Source organism: Cheilinus undulatus, linkage group 3, assembly GCF_018320785.1.
Source record: "Cheilinus undulatus linkage group 3, ASM1832078v1, whole genome shotgun sequence".
NCBI lineage: Eukaryota > Metazoa > Chordata > Actinopteri > Labriformes > Labridae > Cheilinus > Cheilinus undulatus.
In genome coordinates, this window is record NC_054867.1 from 31,788,766 (window position 1) to 31,804,469 (window position 15,704).

General features: G+C 38.7%; 1 protein-coding gene across 2 annotated transcripts in view; it reads left to right on the forward strand.

Annotated features, from left to right (window-relative positions):
- Positions 1-15,704, forward strand: part of cacna1da (calcium channel, voltage-dependent, L type, alpha 1D subunit, a) — a 112,980-nt gene that overhangs the window by 52,952 nt on the left and 44,324 nt on the right. For both annotated transcript variants that reach the window (XM_041782591.1, XM_041782590.1), the window contains 7 exons: positions 3,958-4,127; positions 8,212-8,286; positions 9,647-9,734; positions 11,092-11,118; positions 12,012-12,172; positions 14,256-14,481; positions 14,596-14,803. In XM_041782591.1, coding sequence (XP_041638525.1) covers positions 3,958-4,127; positions 8,212-8,286; positions 9,647-9,734; positions 11,092-11,118; positions 12,012-12,172; positions 14,256-14,481; positions 14,596-14,803 — 955 coding nt within the window. The remainder of the gene's footprint in view (positions 1-3,957; positions 4,128-8,211; positions 8,287-9,646; positions 9,735-11,091; positions 11,119-12,011; positions 12,173-14,255; positions 14,482-14,595; positions 14,804-15,704) is intronic.

Here is a 15,704-nt window from a genome sequence, read left to right on the forward strand (position 1 = left end):
GCTCTCTACCCTAATCTCTCCTTGCAATTTTACATATTATATTCATAGTGGAAAAAAATCTTAGATTTTGAATGCCCAACAGTCCAGCTCGAAATTTCAGTCTTGTTTTTTTCCCTGTGATAAAAACAATAAAAAACAATTTTGTCAGAAATTTTATCACTCAAAGATCTATTTTTAGCTAGTTGTATGCCCTGTTTGCACAGGATTAGTATTACTATGAGATGTCTCCCTTTCTCATACATTAAAGGTTGGGATGATAAACTTTCCCTCTCTCCCTCTGTCTGATCGGCTACAGATATGCACAGGTGACTTACACAGCCCTAATGCAAAATGGGAAAATTAGAGGTGATATTTCACTATTAAATTAGTTGTAGACAGCTTACTACAGATCTAGAAATATTAAGATCTATATAGATAGAGGAAAATCACTCTGGTTAACAGGATGTGTAGGACACATGAAGGAATCGTCGTGTGCAGAAAGAGATGTGCACAACATTGCATTTTTTGGAATTTAATTCCATTACTGCAGCCATGCAACACCCTTTCTCTCAGAAATGTCTGTAAATTTGAGTGCATTATTGACTTCACTTATACCATGCGAATACACTACACCAATGATCAGAGGTCCACAGGTAGTCCCTTACAAATGTACTTTAGTCTCATTTTCCTCATGGAAAAAGGCAGATGACTAAAATTTTTAGTTGTAGTTTTAGTTGACAAACTTAACACTGGTTTTGTCACAATCTCAGGCAAAAGAACAACACGACTCACAGTCCCAAAGCATCACAACAACATCTCTTGTAGGTGAAGCCTGCTATAATCTGTAAAATCTCCCACTTTCAGCTGCAACATTCAGATTTAAATTGGGGAAACAAGAGTATATGACCCTGTAGAAGACAATATGTTGTATATTATCAACCTTCTTTCAAGAAAAACATATTTTATTTGCAGTCTCAGAAAAACCTACACTACCCACAACTCTAGAGCATCACTGCGATGTCTCTGATTGGTGACTTTGGCCTGCGATTATCAGCCATTGGCTTCTACTACAGAAGTTAACAGTCATGGGAAAAAGTTGTGATCACTGTTTGGCTTTGTAGTCATGAAAGCTGGCACCAAATATGTCACAGGCCTATAGATCAGCCCACAGAAAAACTCAACTGCTGGGTTTCAGCCTGTAGAGGGCAGTTGCTGTGCATATTTCTAACACAAAATATTAGTGATGTTACGTGCTGTGCCGATGCTTCGAAGCGTGTGTCGAGTAATACAGGAGGTGTTTCCATGAAGCATGTACCGAGGCTTGTATCGTTTCAGACGAGTGACGTCATTGGTGACTAGGGCTGGGTATTGTTAAGAACCTCACGATTCGATACCAAATCAATTCTTTAGGTTGCAATTCGATTCGATATCGATTCAATTCAATATTGACTTAAATGCTTCAATGTTGTTTCAGTAAGAAGTAGAAATACACAAATAACCTGTTGACACTTTGTTAATAACTATTTTCATGCCCATGTGAACATATTTGGTAAGTCACCTCACATTTTTGAGCAATAAAACATCTGAAAATAAAAAATTTGCACATTAATAACTTATTTGTGCATATGGAGTACAAAAGTAAAAAACATGACAGTTCTGTATAAACACTGAAAAAGAAAAGTGCATGTAAACTTAGATAATATTTCTTTCCTCTTGGAAATTGTGATAAACCCCACATAACATGGTTATGGTATGTTGTTGCTTGGTCGAGTGCGGCCTCTGTCCATACAACACGAATCACACGCACAGTGACCCCCACTGGCCAGGAGGTGAATCGATTCAGAGGATTTGCTGAATCAATATTGAATTGGGGGGGGGGGGGGGGGGAATGCGATGCATCGATTAATCGATATTTTTACCCACCCCTATTGGTGATGTCCACAGCCTCGCTGCCCGGCTGTACCACGTGTCTGGTTCAGCAAGTGGTTCAGATCTTTGCCTTTGCGCGAGGTTTAACAGCAATATGAACCCCATGGGTTGCATTCAGGTGTACGGTTATGACAGAGGAGACTTTTGGTTAGTTTTGAGTTTGTATATTTTGGGTAGTTATGAGAGTAAGACAGTTAAACCAATGCCATTTTCCAAAAATGACACAGAACACGAATATTGCCTTCAATATATAGCCTATTATGTGACGCTACCCATGTTTATTATGATACATGCATATGGTATAGCATAGTCAATATAAACTCACTAGAAAATACACTTTATTGATATAAAGAATTTATAGTAATACATTTTTTTCATTATTCAAAGTCATTCCCAAACTGCTGATACTGACACATAAAACAGTGTATCACAGAACACGTGGTAAAGATCACTGCTGCCTGTTTTAAACACTTTGGCCTGCAGGTGGTTTCATGTGCACATGAAGCCTCGAGAAATGAACCCTTTTCTGAACCGATTCACTGGAAAGCTTCAATGCTTCATGAAGCTTCATCTTACCATCACTACAAAATATAGAATTTAAATTCTTTGTGCTCAGAGTTGATCCTGATAAACAGCACTACCAAACCTATACTTAAGTTTGCTATCTATAAAGAAGTGGTCCGTGGGTTTGATTACTCTTTAAATTAGAATTTGAAAAGTTTCACAGCAACCGTCTGGACGCTCCCCTCAGACTTCTGATGGCATCAAAACATCGCATCCTATCTACGGCAACTGCAAAGGGAGCGTTTCCTCCCTTCCCACCCTCATCCCCCTCCTCAATGGATCCACCCAACCTCCTGAGATAGAAATTAATCTTATTCCTCGCCCTTCACTCCCTCTGCGCTCCTAAGCTCTCTCAAACCCTGGGTTTGCATTCCCAGCCCTGTGGAGGAGGGGGTGGGGTATTACAGTAGAAATAACCATGGATGCTTGACCAGCCAGCCAAGCTTGATTTAAAAATTAAAAGCCAACAGGGTTAAATAATCATCAGGCCTGTTGCAGATCATTACCATTTATTATTATCAATAATTTTATTGAATCACTGTCACTTCTTTTTTTCTTTGACTTTCTCATGCTCGCAGCATTTATACATATTTTTCTGGAGTCACAATGTCCTGCCATGAACTGAATATATTTACCTTTTTTCCTCTGAATCTGCAAATGTTGCAGCTCTTACTGTTGTTGTTTTATTATTGAACTCATGAATTTAGATGCTGTGTAAATGTTGCATGTCTCTTGAAACCATCTGTCTACATAAATAGCCTTTTCTGTAAGATAAAGATGCTGAAGGATGAGATACTGAGATACTGTGCTGGGCTCTAAATATAGAGCTGTCGTCTTTCAAAGGTGTACATCTCCCTCCAGTGGTTAGGGCTCACTAGAACACACAAGGTACTGAAAGGGTGTGAGTGAAGTGTGTGAATATGTTATTTATACTCAGGATATTTAGTTGTTTTGCGTTAGTGTAGGTTACATTTAGGGAAAGATTTTGGTAAAAAAAAATAAAAAAAAATGTTGTGAGAGAAGTTAATGTATGAGTGTAGGATAATCATGTTACTGGAATATTAAACTTTGATACATAAGTAGTGAAAATCATATTGATACTTGTTTTGATGTCACATCCTTGGCACCTGTTTCTGGCTAATAACCTTGTTTAAGTTATCCAAAATTGCAGGCGAACTCCTGCAGACTTTCTTAATTTCACAAATACATTGGCAACATTTCAGTACCAAAGCATTGCCAACAAATTATGCAGTTTGGACAGCACTGTCTTTCTTTCTCTTGCAGCAGCTTTAGGTTAAGAATATGACTGAAGATATGCAGTTTCTTTAATACTATGGATTGTTGACATAACAGAGATTGTATCACTCAAAAAAGCATCATAAAGTATTGTCATTTAATGGGATTTTCATTTCTCTTTGGTAATTCTTGCACTCCTGTGTCTATGCATCTGTTTGCGTGTTTTCCCGTGCCTTTTTGCAAACCCAGAGAGTTCTCCAAGGAGAGAGAGAAGGCCAAAGCTCGCGGAGACTTCCAGAAGTTGCGTGAGAAGCAGCAGCTAGAGGAGGATCTGAAGGGTTACCTGGACTGGATCACTCAGGCCGAGGACATCGACCCCGACAATGAGGACGAGGCCGACGAGGAGAGCAAACGCAACCGTAAGCAGCGTTTTTCCCACTCCTCTTTTCTCTATCACGCTGAGTAACACTGTGCTCGCATCACAAGCCACACTTTAATACAGCAAAGGGATACAATCTGTTTCCACCACATGGAGAAAAATATCCAGCAGTGTGTGTTATTGTTGGCTTGAGAGGGCTGTGATTTTTGCTGCTATAATTAGGCTTGTGTTTATATAATCAGAGAATGCAAGGGTTTGTACTCCAGAAATCTATAATGTGTCACAGTGGGAGTTTTGAAGGAAAACACAGTGGATTACCTAAAGATAATTTCTCTCTGCAGGAGAAATGTTTGTCCACCATTAACCTGTTTTAAAACACATCAGATGCATTTGCTTACATTCCTTTGTGTTTATAGTGGTTTTGAATATTGTCTAAAACCACTATATAATCATGCTCAAGTTTATCAAGCACAGCTAAGAGTGCTGCCAAGCAGAAAGAAAACCACTGAGGAAGAGTTATAACTCTTTCTGCCAACATGGATAGTCAATAACACACAAGCACTGCCTGTTTTGCCTTTTTGCAAATATTTCCAGTAACTGTAGTAAGTCAAATGAGACACAAGAAAACTAAGTCTGACATCCTAGAGTACTGCAACTCACCTTTTGATTCAACTGTACAATATTAGGGTATGTTAAGCAGTTTGAGCCTTAAAGAGAAACACATTCCAGTGTATTTTTTGATCACAATTTAGGGAAATAATGTTAGCCAAAATAACAACATTGTGATGCAGATTTTTAAAAAGTAAGAAGTTAAGCCCTATCAGGTCTGTCACCCAGAGTAAAAGAAAACAACTTTTAAAAAGCTTGTTTTTGATTGGTGGTTAGTTTGATCACTTCTGATGTGTTTAAGGTAGTCATGGAATTTCAGTACTGATCGGCTTTAACAACACAGCGCCAATCACATTTTCTCAAGTTTAAATGTTTGATTTATAATGGCTTATTGGCTGCCTTTTAATGGGGAAATCTCTTTATAGAGACAAATAAATCATTGTTAGCTGCTATGCCATTAGCGCAGATAAGGTTTAACTTTTTTTGTCAGTACCCCTGTGCACAGAGCCTACATGTACATAGAATCTCTAAATAGAGATTAGTTATACAATAACAATTACTGATTTGTCCACAGGAGATGCCAAAATCAGCACAAAATAATATTTTCTCACAGGAGCTTTAAATCTTCTACAAAGGCTGGATTTTTATTTGCTTAGTAATACAATATTAGTCAATAAAACTTAAAATAAAACATAAATATCGTCCTGCAGAAAAGTTTGTGTTGACTAAAAGACTATGTTTAGCGTATAAACAAAGACCATTTTATATCCTCATGCCTAATGTATGTCTCCAATGGAAGCTAAAGAAACTGTGAGAACTACAACAAGCAGAATTTCCAGATCTCATAAACCCATATTTTATTTATAGTAGAACATAAACAACATGTCAGATGTTGTAGCTGACACATTTTACAATTTTATGAAAAATATTAGCTCATTTTGAATTTAATGGCAGTGCACATCTGAAAACAGGGACAGAGCCATGTTTATCATTGTGTAGCATTCTCTTTTCTTTTATCAACAGTCTGTAAACGCCTGGGAAGTGAAGAGACCAGTTGATGGAGTTTTGGGTCCCATTCTTGTCTGATACGGGATTCTAGTTGCTCAATAGTCCTGGGTCTTCTTTGCTGGATTTGTTTTATTGGTGAAATGTCTGGACTGCAGGCAGGCCAGTTCAGCACATGGATTCTTCTACTGTGAAGCCATGCTGTTATGATGGATGCGGTAGTGTTTTAATATTGTCTTGCTTAAAAATATGCAAGGGCTTCCCTGAGAAAGACATTGTCTATATACTTTCCAGCATTGATAGTGCCTTTTCAAAAGTGTAAGCTGCCTAAACTGTAGGCACTAATGCAACCCCATTCCATCAGAGATGCAGGCTTAAACTGTGCTCGAACTAAATGGTCCCTCTCCGCTTTAGTCTACAGGACCTGGCATTGAGACAACTGACCACAGAACAGTTTTCCATTTTGCCTCAGTCCGTGTGAAATGGGCTTTGGCCCAGAGAAGACGGAGGTGTTTCTCGATCGTGTTCGCATATGGATACTTCTTTGCACAACGCAGTTCTAAGTTGCATTTGTGTATGGCACGGCAAACTGTGTTAACTGACGATGAGTTGTAGAAGTGTTCCTGAGACCATGCAGGGATTTCCGGTACAGAATCATTCCTGTACTTAATGCAGTGGCTCCTGAAGGCCTGAAATCATTAGCATCAAATTTTGAACTTTGGCCTTGTCCCGTTTGAACAGAGCTTTCTCCAGATTCACTGAATCTTTTGATATTATTTACTGTAGATGGTGGAATATTCAAAGATTTTGACTTAGTTTTTTGAAGATTGTTGAGCCTCGGTCCATCTTTGTTTGAAAAATTCTGCCTCTCTAAATGCTCCTTTTATACCCAGTCATGTTACTGACCTGTTGCCAATTAACCCAATTAATTTCAAAATGTTTCTCCAGCTGTTTTTCATTAGAACCACTTACTTTTCCAGCCTTTTGTTGTCTTGTTAAAACTTCTTTGAGATGTGTTGCTGCCATCACATTTAAAACAAGCGGATGTTTCATGAAATGGTTAAAGGTCTCAGTTTCAACATCTGACATTTTTATGTCCTGTTTTGAAGAAAATATGAGTTTATGAGATCTGCAAATCAGACAGCCCCCCTACTTTTTTGTAACTGGGGTTGTTAATAAATAATGTAAGTTATATTAAAAGAAAAGATTCATAATTAGAGCTCTTGTAAGGAATTTTTCACCAGTTATGATATCAATAGAGATAATGTTGATGCCGCCATAACAGCTAAAATGAACAAAACAAATGTAACAAAATAATTTTATTCTTATTTAGTTATTTTGAATGATTGTAACTGCTGTCATGGGGTAGGTGTCAAAGTAAAGTTAAAATGAACAAAACAAATGTAACAAAATAATTTTATTCTTATTTAGTTATTTTGAATGATTGTAACTGCTGTCATGGGGTAGGTGTCAAAGTAATTAGGTGCATGATGCTAAAACAGCCTTTTTAGAAATTATTTCCCACAGCCAAGACTTTTCATGAATGATAATTTTGACCATCAAGGAAGGAGGGTGAAAATGCACATCAGGAAAGAACACATCAACAAATGCCACTTAGTCACAGGATGCACTAGAATCAACGCAACCCAAAGTTCTTCACAGTAACATCTACCTGCATAGAGGTGTGTTTGACTGAAAGACTGAGGTTTAGCATAAAAGCAAATGAGGTGTTTAAACCTGACCATTTTTATCTCAATGCCTAATGTATGTCTCTGATAGTGTTGCATGCCTCAACAACCTCTGCCGTTTATCTGGAAAGGGGGAAAAGGGAAAAAAATTATATTACTTGAGCAGTAGAAAAACTCTTAATCCAAATCCTCTTTATATAAGCAGCACACACGACGCAGAAGAGAGAAACCGCCACTGATTCACTTTAGTTTGAGCGTAAGGTTGCAAATTTGTACCCTCTGTCTGCTCCCCTCATTTTAATGTATTGCTCATTTACTGTTGCTTCTCCCACTTGTCTTTTCCTGTGTTTTTGTATATAAATAAACCTGATACCCCTAAACCCTACCCTTGCAGCAAACATTTAGCAATCCTTTAAGCCCTAGAGGTTCTCATGCAGGGTCCATGCCGCTTTTTCTCCAACATCCATCCTGGCTTTTTGGTGTGTGTTGACGGTACATGAGCCCCTACTAACATGTTAACGTGCTTTAATTCACAGTGTAACATGTTAGTACAGGGCCCGGTCACCTGCAGGTGCTTCCAGTGACTAACAGCTCTCCATGTTGTTCTTCTGCCCTCCTCAGTGTCTGCAGCCTGTGGCTCCAGCTGCTCTGTTCATTGTTGGATATTGATATTTTTTGAATACTGTTGTTGTCCTGTGGTGCTTGTGTGCTCTGACCCATTTTGATAGCTGCCCATTCTCGCCCTCCCCCTTTCCCTTCCATGTGGCCCTCTGCTGTGCCGTTGTGTCTGAATGCATGGACTTGCATGCATTACACATGAAGGGGTGACTCTGGCTGACCTTACTGAGAAGAAGAAAGGAAGGTTTGGGTGGTTCAGCCAGTCGTCCGACACTCATGGTAAATCCTGTGCTCTCCCTCCACTGTTCAATAGCTCTTTCTTGTGTGTGTGCGTGTCTGCGTCTGCACGTTGAGTGTGTGTGTGTGTTCAATAATAAAACTAATCTGGCCAAATTATTTGTCAGCTTTCCATCAACAATCAGTTATCTCCCTACTTTGTGGAGTTAAAAGATTAAAATGCAAAGAGTGGAGCTGTTTATGTTTATTTCAGGTTAGAAACAGACTGTTCAATTGTATAACCTAAAACAAAGCCCAACCTAACATAATTAACAATTACTGTAAATATTAGACACATAGTACTCCTTAAAGGGCTGCCGTTAAACCCAAATCATCCATAAAGAATCAGAATCTTTGCCTCACTGCAAATGTGTTTAGAATTACAAAATGAACCAAAAGTGTGAAATTTATTGGCCCAAAAATTCCAGTTAGCACATCCTAAATGACTGCTGAGCAATTGTGTGTATGTGTGATGTGTGCAGCCTTATGTAATACCTCATCATTCTGCGCTTTACTAGTGTGTTTAACCTGTTGTGTCAAAGCATCACAGCCTTTTCCGGTTTTCTCCTTTTTTCCCTCCTGTTTTAAAGAGTCTGCTGGTTCTAAATAAAAAAGATCCAATCAAAATACAGCTTTGTTCTATAGCAGGCACACCTTGTTCCCCTCCTCGTGTCCCATTTCAAAAGCAGGGGCTCATGTGAATGTAGGAAACAGGGCTAAACCCAGATCACTACGCCAGCAGTCAGCACTATTTTCAGAGCTAAGAGCTGTCCGACCAATCAGGAATCAAAGCCAACACGTCTACATAAGCTAAGCAGCAGCAGCACATAGCGCGCTCCCTCATACAGCAGCGAGACTTTTCACACAGTTAATCATCCTGTGTCTGCACACAAACACACACTATCAGCAGAACTCTGAGTGTAGCATTTCAGAGACAGCTTTAAGAGCCCAGCTCCCCTCTTCTCCTCCTCTGCTCCTCATTGTGTGCATCAGTCAGCCCTCGTGGAGCAGCTGTCCACTCTGCTGTCCCATGTCAGCTCCCTTTCAGCGCTCGGTAAATGATACTAATGATGACAGTGATGCACAGCCACAGCGCTCAGCTCTTTCCTTTTTTACGAGGTTGCACGTTTTGTGGCTGCAGCGTGGCTTTGAAGATGAAAAATACAAACATTTCTATTTTTAAAATCGCCGTCCAGTGATTGTGATGCACTTTGAAGCTGTTTTTTTCAAATCCTTTTTATCTTTGCTGTTTAAGTATCTTAGTGTTTCCAGTGGGATTTACAGCACTGTGCTCAATCTGAAGAGTTTTGTGACATGTTAATATTTTCTTGTAAAATTTTCTGCCTCATTTGTGCCGCTGCAGCGAGCGTTCCAGCCAGTGAGACAGAATCTGTGAACACCGAAAATCAAAACGAGGGGGATGAAAAAACACAATGCTGCGGACCTCTGTGGTGAGAACACACAAAAACTTGCACAACGTTGTGAAAGCTGAAATCGTTAACATATTTATCCTATTTGTGTTAAAAAAATACCTAATATCACTTAATAGAAGCCTTTTTAAGGATTTAACAAGTGAAAATGAGACCTGCATTACTTGTAATAAGGAGGAAAAAAGCAAAAAGAATAAATCAACCCTTTTTCTTTTTTTTTTAAATACAGTACTTGACAAATTTATTAGACCACCTGTCTCAGAGACTATCCAGCATCATGAAGTGCTTTAATGCGGACCCTTTATTTTCAGTGAGCTCTTGACGTTTAACCATTTTGAACAGGAATTTCAAACTGAATTCACCTTTTTATACCCAAATTTGAGCCAGCTCACTGGGCCTCTCTGAGTAGTCAGAAATTAATCAAGCATAACATTCAGCCACTAAAACTATTTTTTTCTGCTCAGGAATGCAAGTAAATAACTATAATTTGACATATTAATCAAGAAATAAAAATGTGCTTTACTATTTTTTCAGGTTTTTTTGTAAATCAGTAAATTTGAAAATTCATGGATAACAATATTTATTATATCTAGCATTAAAAATATAATTTGGGTTAAAGAGCTTCTACATATTGATGAATTAACCATTGCAGAAACATAAAAAATGATTTTGGTTTTACCAATTTATACCAGTGCTGTTAATTTAGGGCAGTTGTGGCATAAACCTTACTTGGGTGGTCTAATAAATTTGTTAAGCACTGTATATATTTTTTTTTGCTTTTTATGCCTTTTATTTTTAGAGAAGGACAGTAGAAAGAATCAGAAACAGGGATTAGAGAGTGGGGGAGAGATATGCGGGCAAGGAGCCACAAACCCGACTTGAACTCAGGCCACCCAGGGCATGGGGTACAGCATAACCACTAGGCCATCTGAGCATGCCCAGACTTTACCTCTTTAGGCAAAAAAAAAGAGGATTAAAATAAGACAAAGGTCTGCATGTTCAAATGAAATGCATGGGTGAGACAAAAGAAACCTCCAAGGGCTTATAAGAGGATCCCACCTAACATTAAAATATTTGAGAGGTCCTGTCAAAAAATACCAGCAAAGTCATCGATTCTTTGCTTGTATTATTGTAAAATAAAATGTTTATCTGCTCTTGTGAATGTGGCTGTCATTTAGTGTAAATAGATAGTCTAATAATAGATCATACAAAAGAAACTAGGTAAGATTGGAACAACTTACATTAATTAAACAACAACATAGCTGATCATAGACGAATGGTGACTTGTTGGCTGGATTTTGTGTTAGCTGACTGTCAATGCCAGCAAACCACCTCTGTAAGCTGTTATCTAAAACTTTTACTTTCATGTCTTTTCCAGTCAGAAAATTTCAAAGTCAAAGTTCAGGTGAGTATATGTATTTGTGTGTCTGTGTCTCTGCATGATGCATAAAGCTTAATACAGCAGGCTCTGTGTCTGCATTAGATTATACAGGTTTTTTGTAAGTGCTTGGCTTTCATTTTACTGTATTTTAATGAGACTTTAGCCTGGATGATAAATCAGCAGCTTTTATAAAGTCAGCATGCACTGCAAAACACAAGGTGTTTTTTTTTTTTCTTAAAAGCCGAGCGCAGGATTTTTTACCTCATTTACTGCACAGTATGACTTGCAAAAAAAATATTGATGCAGGTCCCCGGTGGCCTTTGCTGCCTCTCTGCATTGTTATTATCCACAACTATAAACACTTGCTTCAGAAAATAGAGAGGTGATTTATTCATTTAGATACTACATTTTTTATGAACAGATTTTGTGTTCTTCAGGTCAGGGATGGTAAACTTTTGGCCCCCTCTTAACTTAATGCAAGTCCATTTCAGATGTCCAAAAAGTTGTGAACTTGAGAGAAAAATTACAGATATAATTGGCTGTAAAAGGTTCTGCAAAACCTTGCAGTGATGTGTTACTAAGTGCATTTGAAAAAAAAATTAACTCCTTATGAATATTCTTTTCACTGCATTGTGAAAGTATCTTAAATTAGCCAGTGTTCAGCTGATTCAATTAAGCAGAAGTATTTGCATTTGAGTTTTAGAATATGAATGTTGGAATAATAGATTCTGTGTTTTTCTTGTGTTAATTCATAGATTATTATAAGTGTCTAAATAAGGATGTTCAATTTTGAAATTTTGCAGTGAGATTAAATGAAAGTGTCCTTTTTGGTAACCTATGTTGCCCAAACCTGCTTTACACACTTGTAAAGTGATGTATTAATTGCCACTCTTTATTCTTATGTTTTTCTCTTGCAGCCGGCGCTGGCGCCGCTGGAACAGGTTCTGCCGCAGGAAGTGCCGGTTGGCTGTCAAATCGGTGCCTTTCTATTGGCTGGTCATCATCCTGGTGTTCCTGAACACTCTCACCATTTCATCAGAGCATTACAACCAGCCACTGTGGCTGACACAAGTACAGGGTATGAACAATGCATTGTACAAGAATGAAATAACATGACAATATGATGAACTGTTTTACCACTCATCTGTGTCATTAGTTTAAAGGAGATTTCAAAGTTGTACAAGCCATAAACATAAACGGCATGGATGTAATGTCAGTGATGTCAGTGGGGATGTAAAAGTAAAATGTAAAATGATGTAAAAGTATCAAAATCTCATGGTATGGTAATACCTTGATAACATGTCCATGGTACGGTATTTAATGTGGAATCAAAAAACCCCAACTACAAATAAAGATTTAGTAGTGATGTCTGCTTTTGTTATAAATCAATTACACTTTGAATATTGCAATATGTACAAAAAAGTGCCATAGATGTGCTTTAGACATAAAAACTAAAAAGCTATACTTATACTTTGGCTCATGCGTGTTCACTAACCTTCTAAAACCTTCGCTGTGCAGGAGGACTGCCATCAGGTGGCCAGAGCAGTACAGGACCGAGGCTGGCGTGGCAAAGCGTCAAACTAGTATATACTCCCATATCTGATCTGACCCTCCACTGACCTAAAACCTTTGTTGTCCAGCACTGAAAATAGCTTCCTTAAGAGTCTTTTGGTCTGACTTGATTGTACTACTCAGATCTCTGCGAATCTTTTCAGGGTAATGATTTGCCAGGTAGCTCCTCTTTTGACTTGTATTTCCCATGAAGTGTGTCACTGCTGTCTGGCAGTGTCTGCAAATTGTTTGTAGTTTGTCTGTCACTTTTTCTCCTTTCTCATTTCTTGACACAGCAAACCAAAATGCTTCGACATGTCAGAATTAAAAGTCACTGAAGCCTCTTAAGTCTTAGATCTTTAGACTATAGTGACTATAGGTGACTATAGTTCCCACTTCCCTTGCTCTTCCCCACTACAAAAACACACGTTTTGCCCTGAAGACCTATCATTTAAAACAGTCACATTTCCTCCATGATATAAAGATGCTCCTGTTGCCTCGGTACCAATATTGCAATATTAACAATACTGTTACATCTCCAGACATCACCCATTCGTTTCTTCAGAGGCTCTGTGAAGTCCAACAACAACTGTCAATTGGAAAAGCTATCTTTCTCAAACTTTCGGTCAAACAAGTAAGAGGCATAGAGGTGAATATGGGGGTCTCAAGCCTCTTGGCAAACAGCTTAAATGAGCCCACCTGCCACTCTTATACCAATTTTTAATAAATCTTGGGTCTAATATGATCCAACATGAGTTGTACAAAACAACCCCAAATAAGTTTTTGTAACCAGTCTGTTAACAAATTTATACATGGGGGTTTTGATATTAGACATGAAAGTGTTATTATACAGTCATGTGCATACGTTTTAGGAATGTAATGTGCTAAGAGTTCATCACAGGGCCCGACCTGTAAGAAACCTGGTCTGGAGATGGACAAGAGAGTGGCCAGAGTCAAGTTCACAAGTCAACACGCATTTGTTGCTCAGAATCTCTTTTGTCTGGTCCATTTCACATCTGGTAATATACCAGGAGACTGCTGGTGGTTTTTTTGGGCCCTTCAGACATCCACAGCACAACCAGAGGTTCATGGCAACCCTACCACCCATCCATACAGTACCCTAGGCCATGCTTACGTGCCACATCCATCTTTTACCCCACCCTAAAGGTGTGGATTACCCATGCCTCTGGTTATATGCAAGGACATCCAAAACATGACTGGGGTTGTGTCAATCCTCCTCCCTGCCCAGTGGTGCCCTCAGGGATCTTTCTCAGCACATCTTAGCTTTACTTCAGCCTCAGTTTTTGGCCCAAATATGCCAAAAAGTTCTGCACATGACAGTATTTCCACTATGTAGGAATCTTTGCTTAAGTTTATTTTTTCCTGATGAATACTGATGATACTGTATCTCATGATTGTATTCTTAATGTATATGTTTTGATTAAGATCCACAATCAGTTGCCTTTTAAATTGAAAACCAATTAGATTTAGTGCAAAAGTTTAAATATTTATGTATAAGTTACTTAGCACTTACTTAACTCTCTACATATTCTTTCATGTGTCAGTCTTTATCTTTCTGCATCATTTTTATTTTTTCTCTCTGGTTTCAGATGTGGCCAACAAAGTGCTGCTGGCCCTGTTCACATGTGAGATGTTGGTGAAGATGTACAGTCTTGGGCTTCAGGCTTATTTTGTTTCACTCTTTAATCGCTTCGACTGCTTTGTTGTGTGTGGAGGAATCACAGAGACCATCCTGGTGGAGCTCGAAATCATGTCCCCCCTCGGTATCTCTGTGTTTCGCTGTGTCCGCCTGCTGAGGATCTTCAAGGTCACACGGTACGACTGTTTTCACGCTGCGCTTGCGAGATCGCGTGCATGCATGTGTTCATGTCTGGTGTAAGGGTGGTGTTAAATGAGCCACCTGTCTCTCTTGTTTTCTTTTTTTTCTAGTCACTGGCAGTCACTTAGTAACCTGGTGGCTTCTCTGCTCAACTCCATGAAGTCCATCGCATCCCTGCTGCTGCTGCTCTTCCTCTTCATTATCATCTTCTCCCTACTGGGCATGCAGGTGTTCGGTGGAAAGTTCAACTTTGACGAGACTCAGACCAAGAGGAGTACATTTGACAACTTCCCTCAAGCTCTTTTGACCGTATTTCAGGTAAAGACACAAATCTGTTGTTTAGGTTTTGATACAAGTGCTCATCACAGTCACCTAGACACCTTCAGCTGAGAATAGGACATGCAAATGTTTAGCTATCCCCATGCATTGGGTTGTGTGTAGCTCATTTAAAACCTGACCAAGACAGGTAGCAGCACAGGTGACACAGTTTACAACAAACAAAACAACAAAATCTTTAGGTATAAACACGAATCATAATTACAGACACATGATTAAAGAACCTTAAAGAACTTGAACTAACTTTTGAAAAACTGCAGTTTCTAACCTCATTAATAAATATATCAAGCAAAACATCTAAAGCCAGATGTGCCTGACACTGAGTAATTTTAAATTAAAGTTAATTTTGCAGTTCTGTTTCAGTGTGTCGATCTAAATCTGTCTGCCTACAGAGGTTATATTTACATTCACAGATCAGAGAGGGCTGTGATAAAAGCTTGTACAGTCAGGTGAGCATTAAAGAGAAAAGGCTGACCCACTGAATGATTTTGTCTCTTTTCATCACTTCTTTCATTCATCATCATCATTCATTACCAGAGCAAAGTACAAGCTAGGGTTTAGGTCATCAGTGCTGATGACTCTATTACACAGTTTGTCCAACAGAGGGCATTGACAAGCTGCTTTTTTATGCTCTGACAACCTCTGCTGGAAACACATTATTAGTTTTCCATGCATCTGTCTGCCACATTTTTGTAAACCAAGTATCACAGAGTTACAGAAGTTTTTTTTAAACATGGCACCAATAGCAAAATGGTCTCACAACATGAACTCAACTTAAAACATTTAAGTTAGCGGCACCAGTAGCGACACCCAACAGGGTTACAAAAAAAAGGTAAGCACTGTGTTGTTTTTAAAAACACATTCCAACAGGCCACTCTTCACT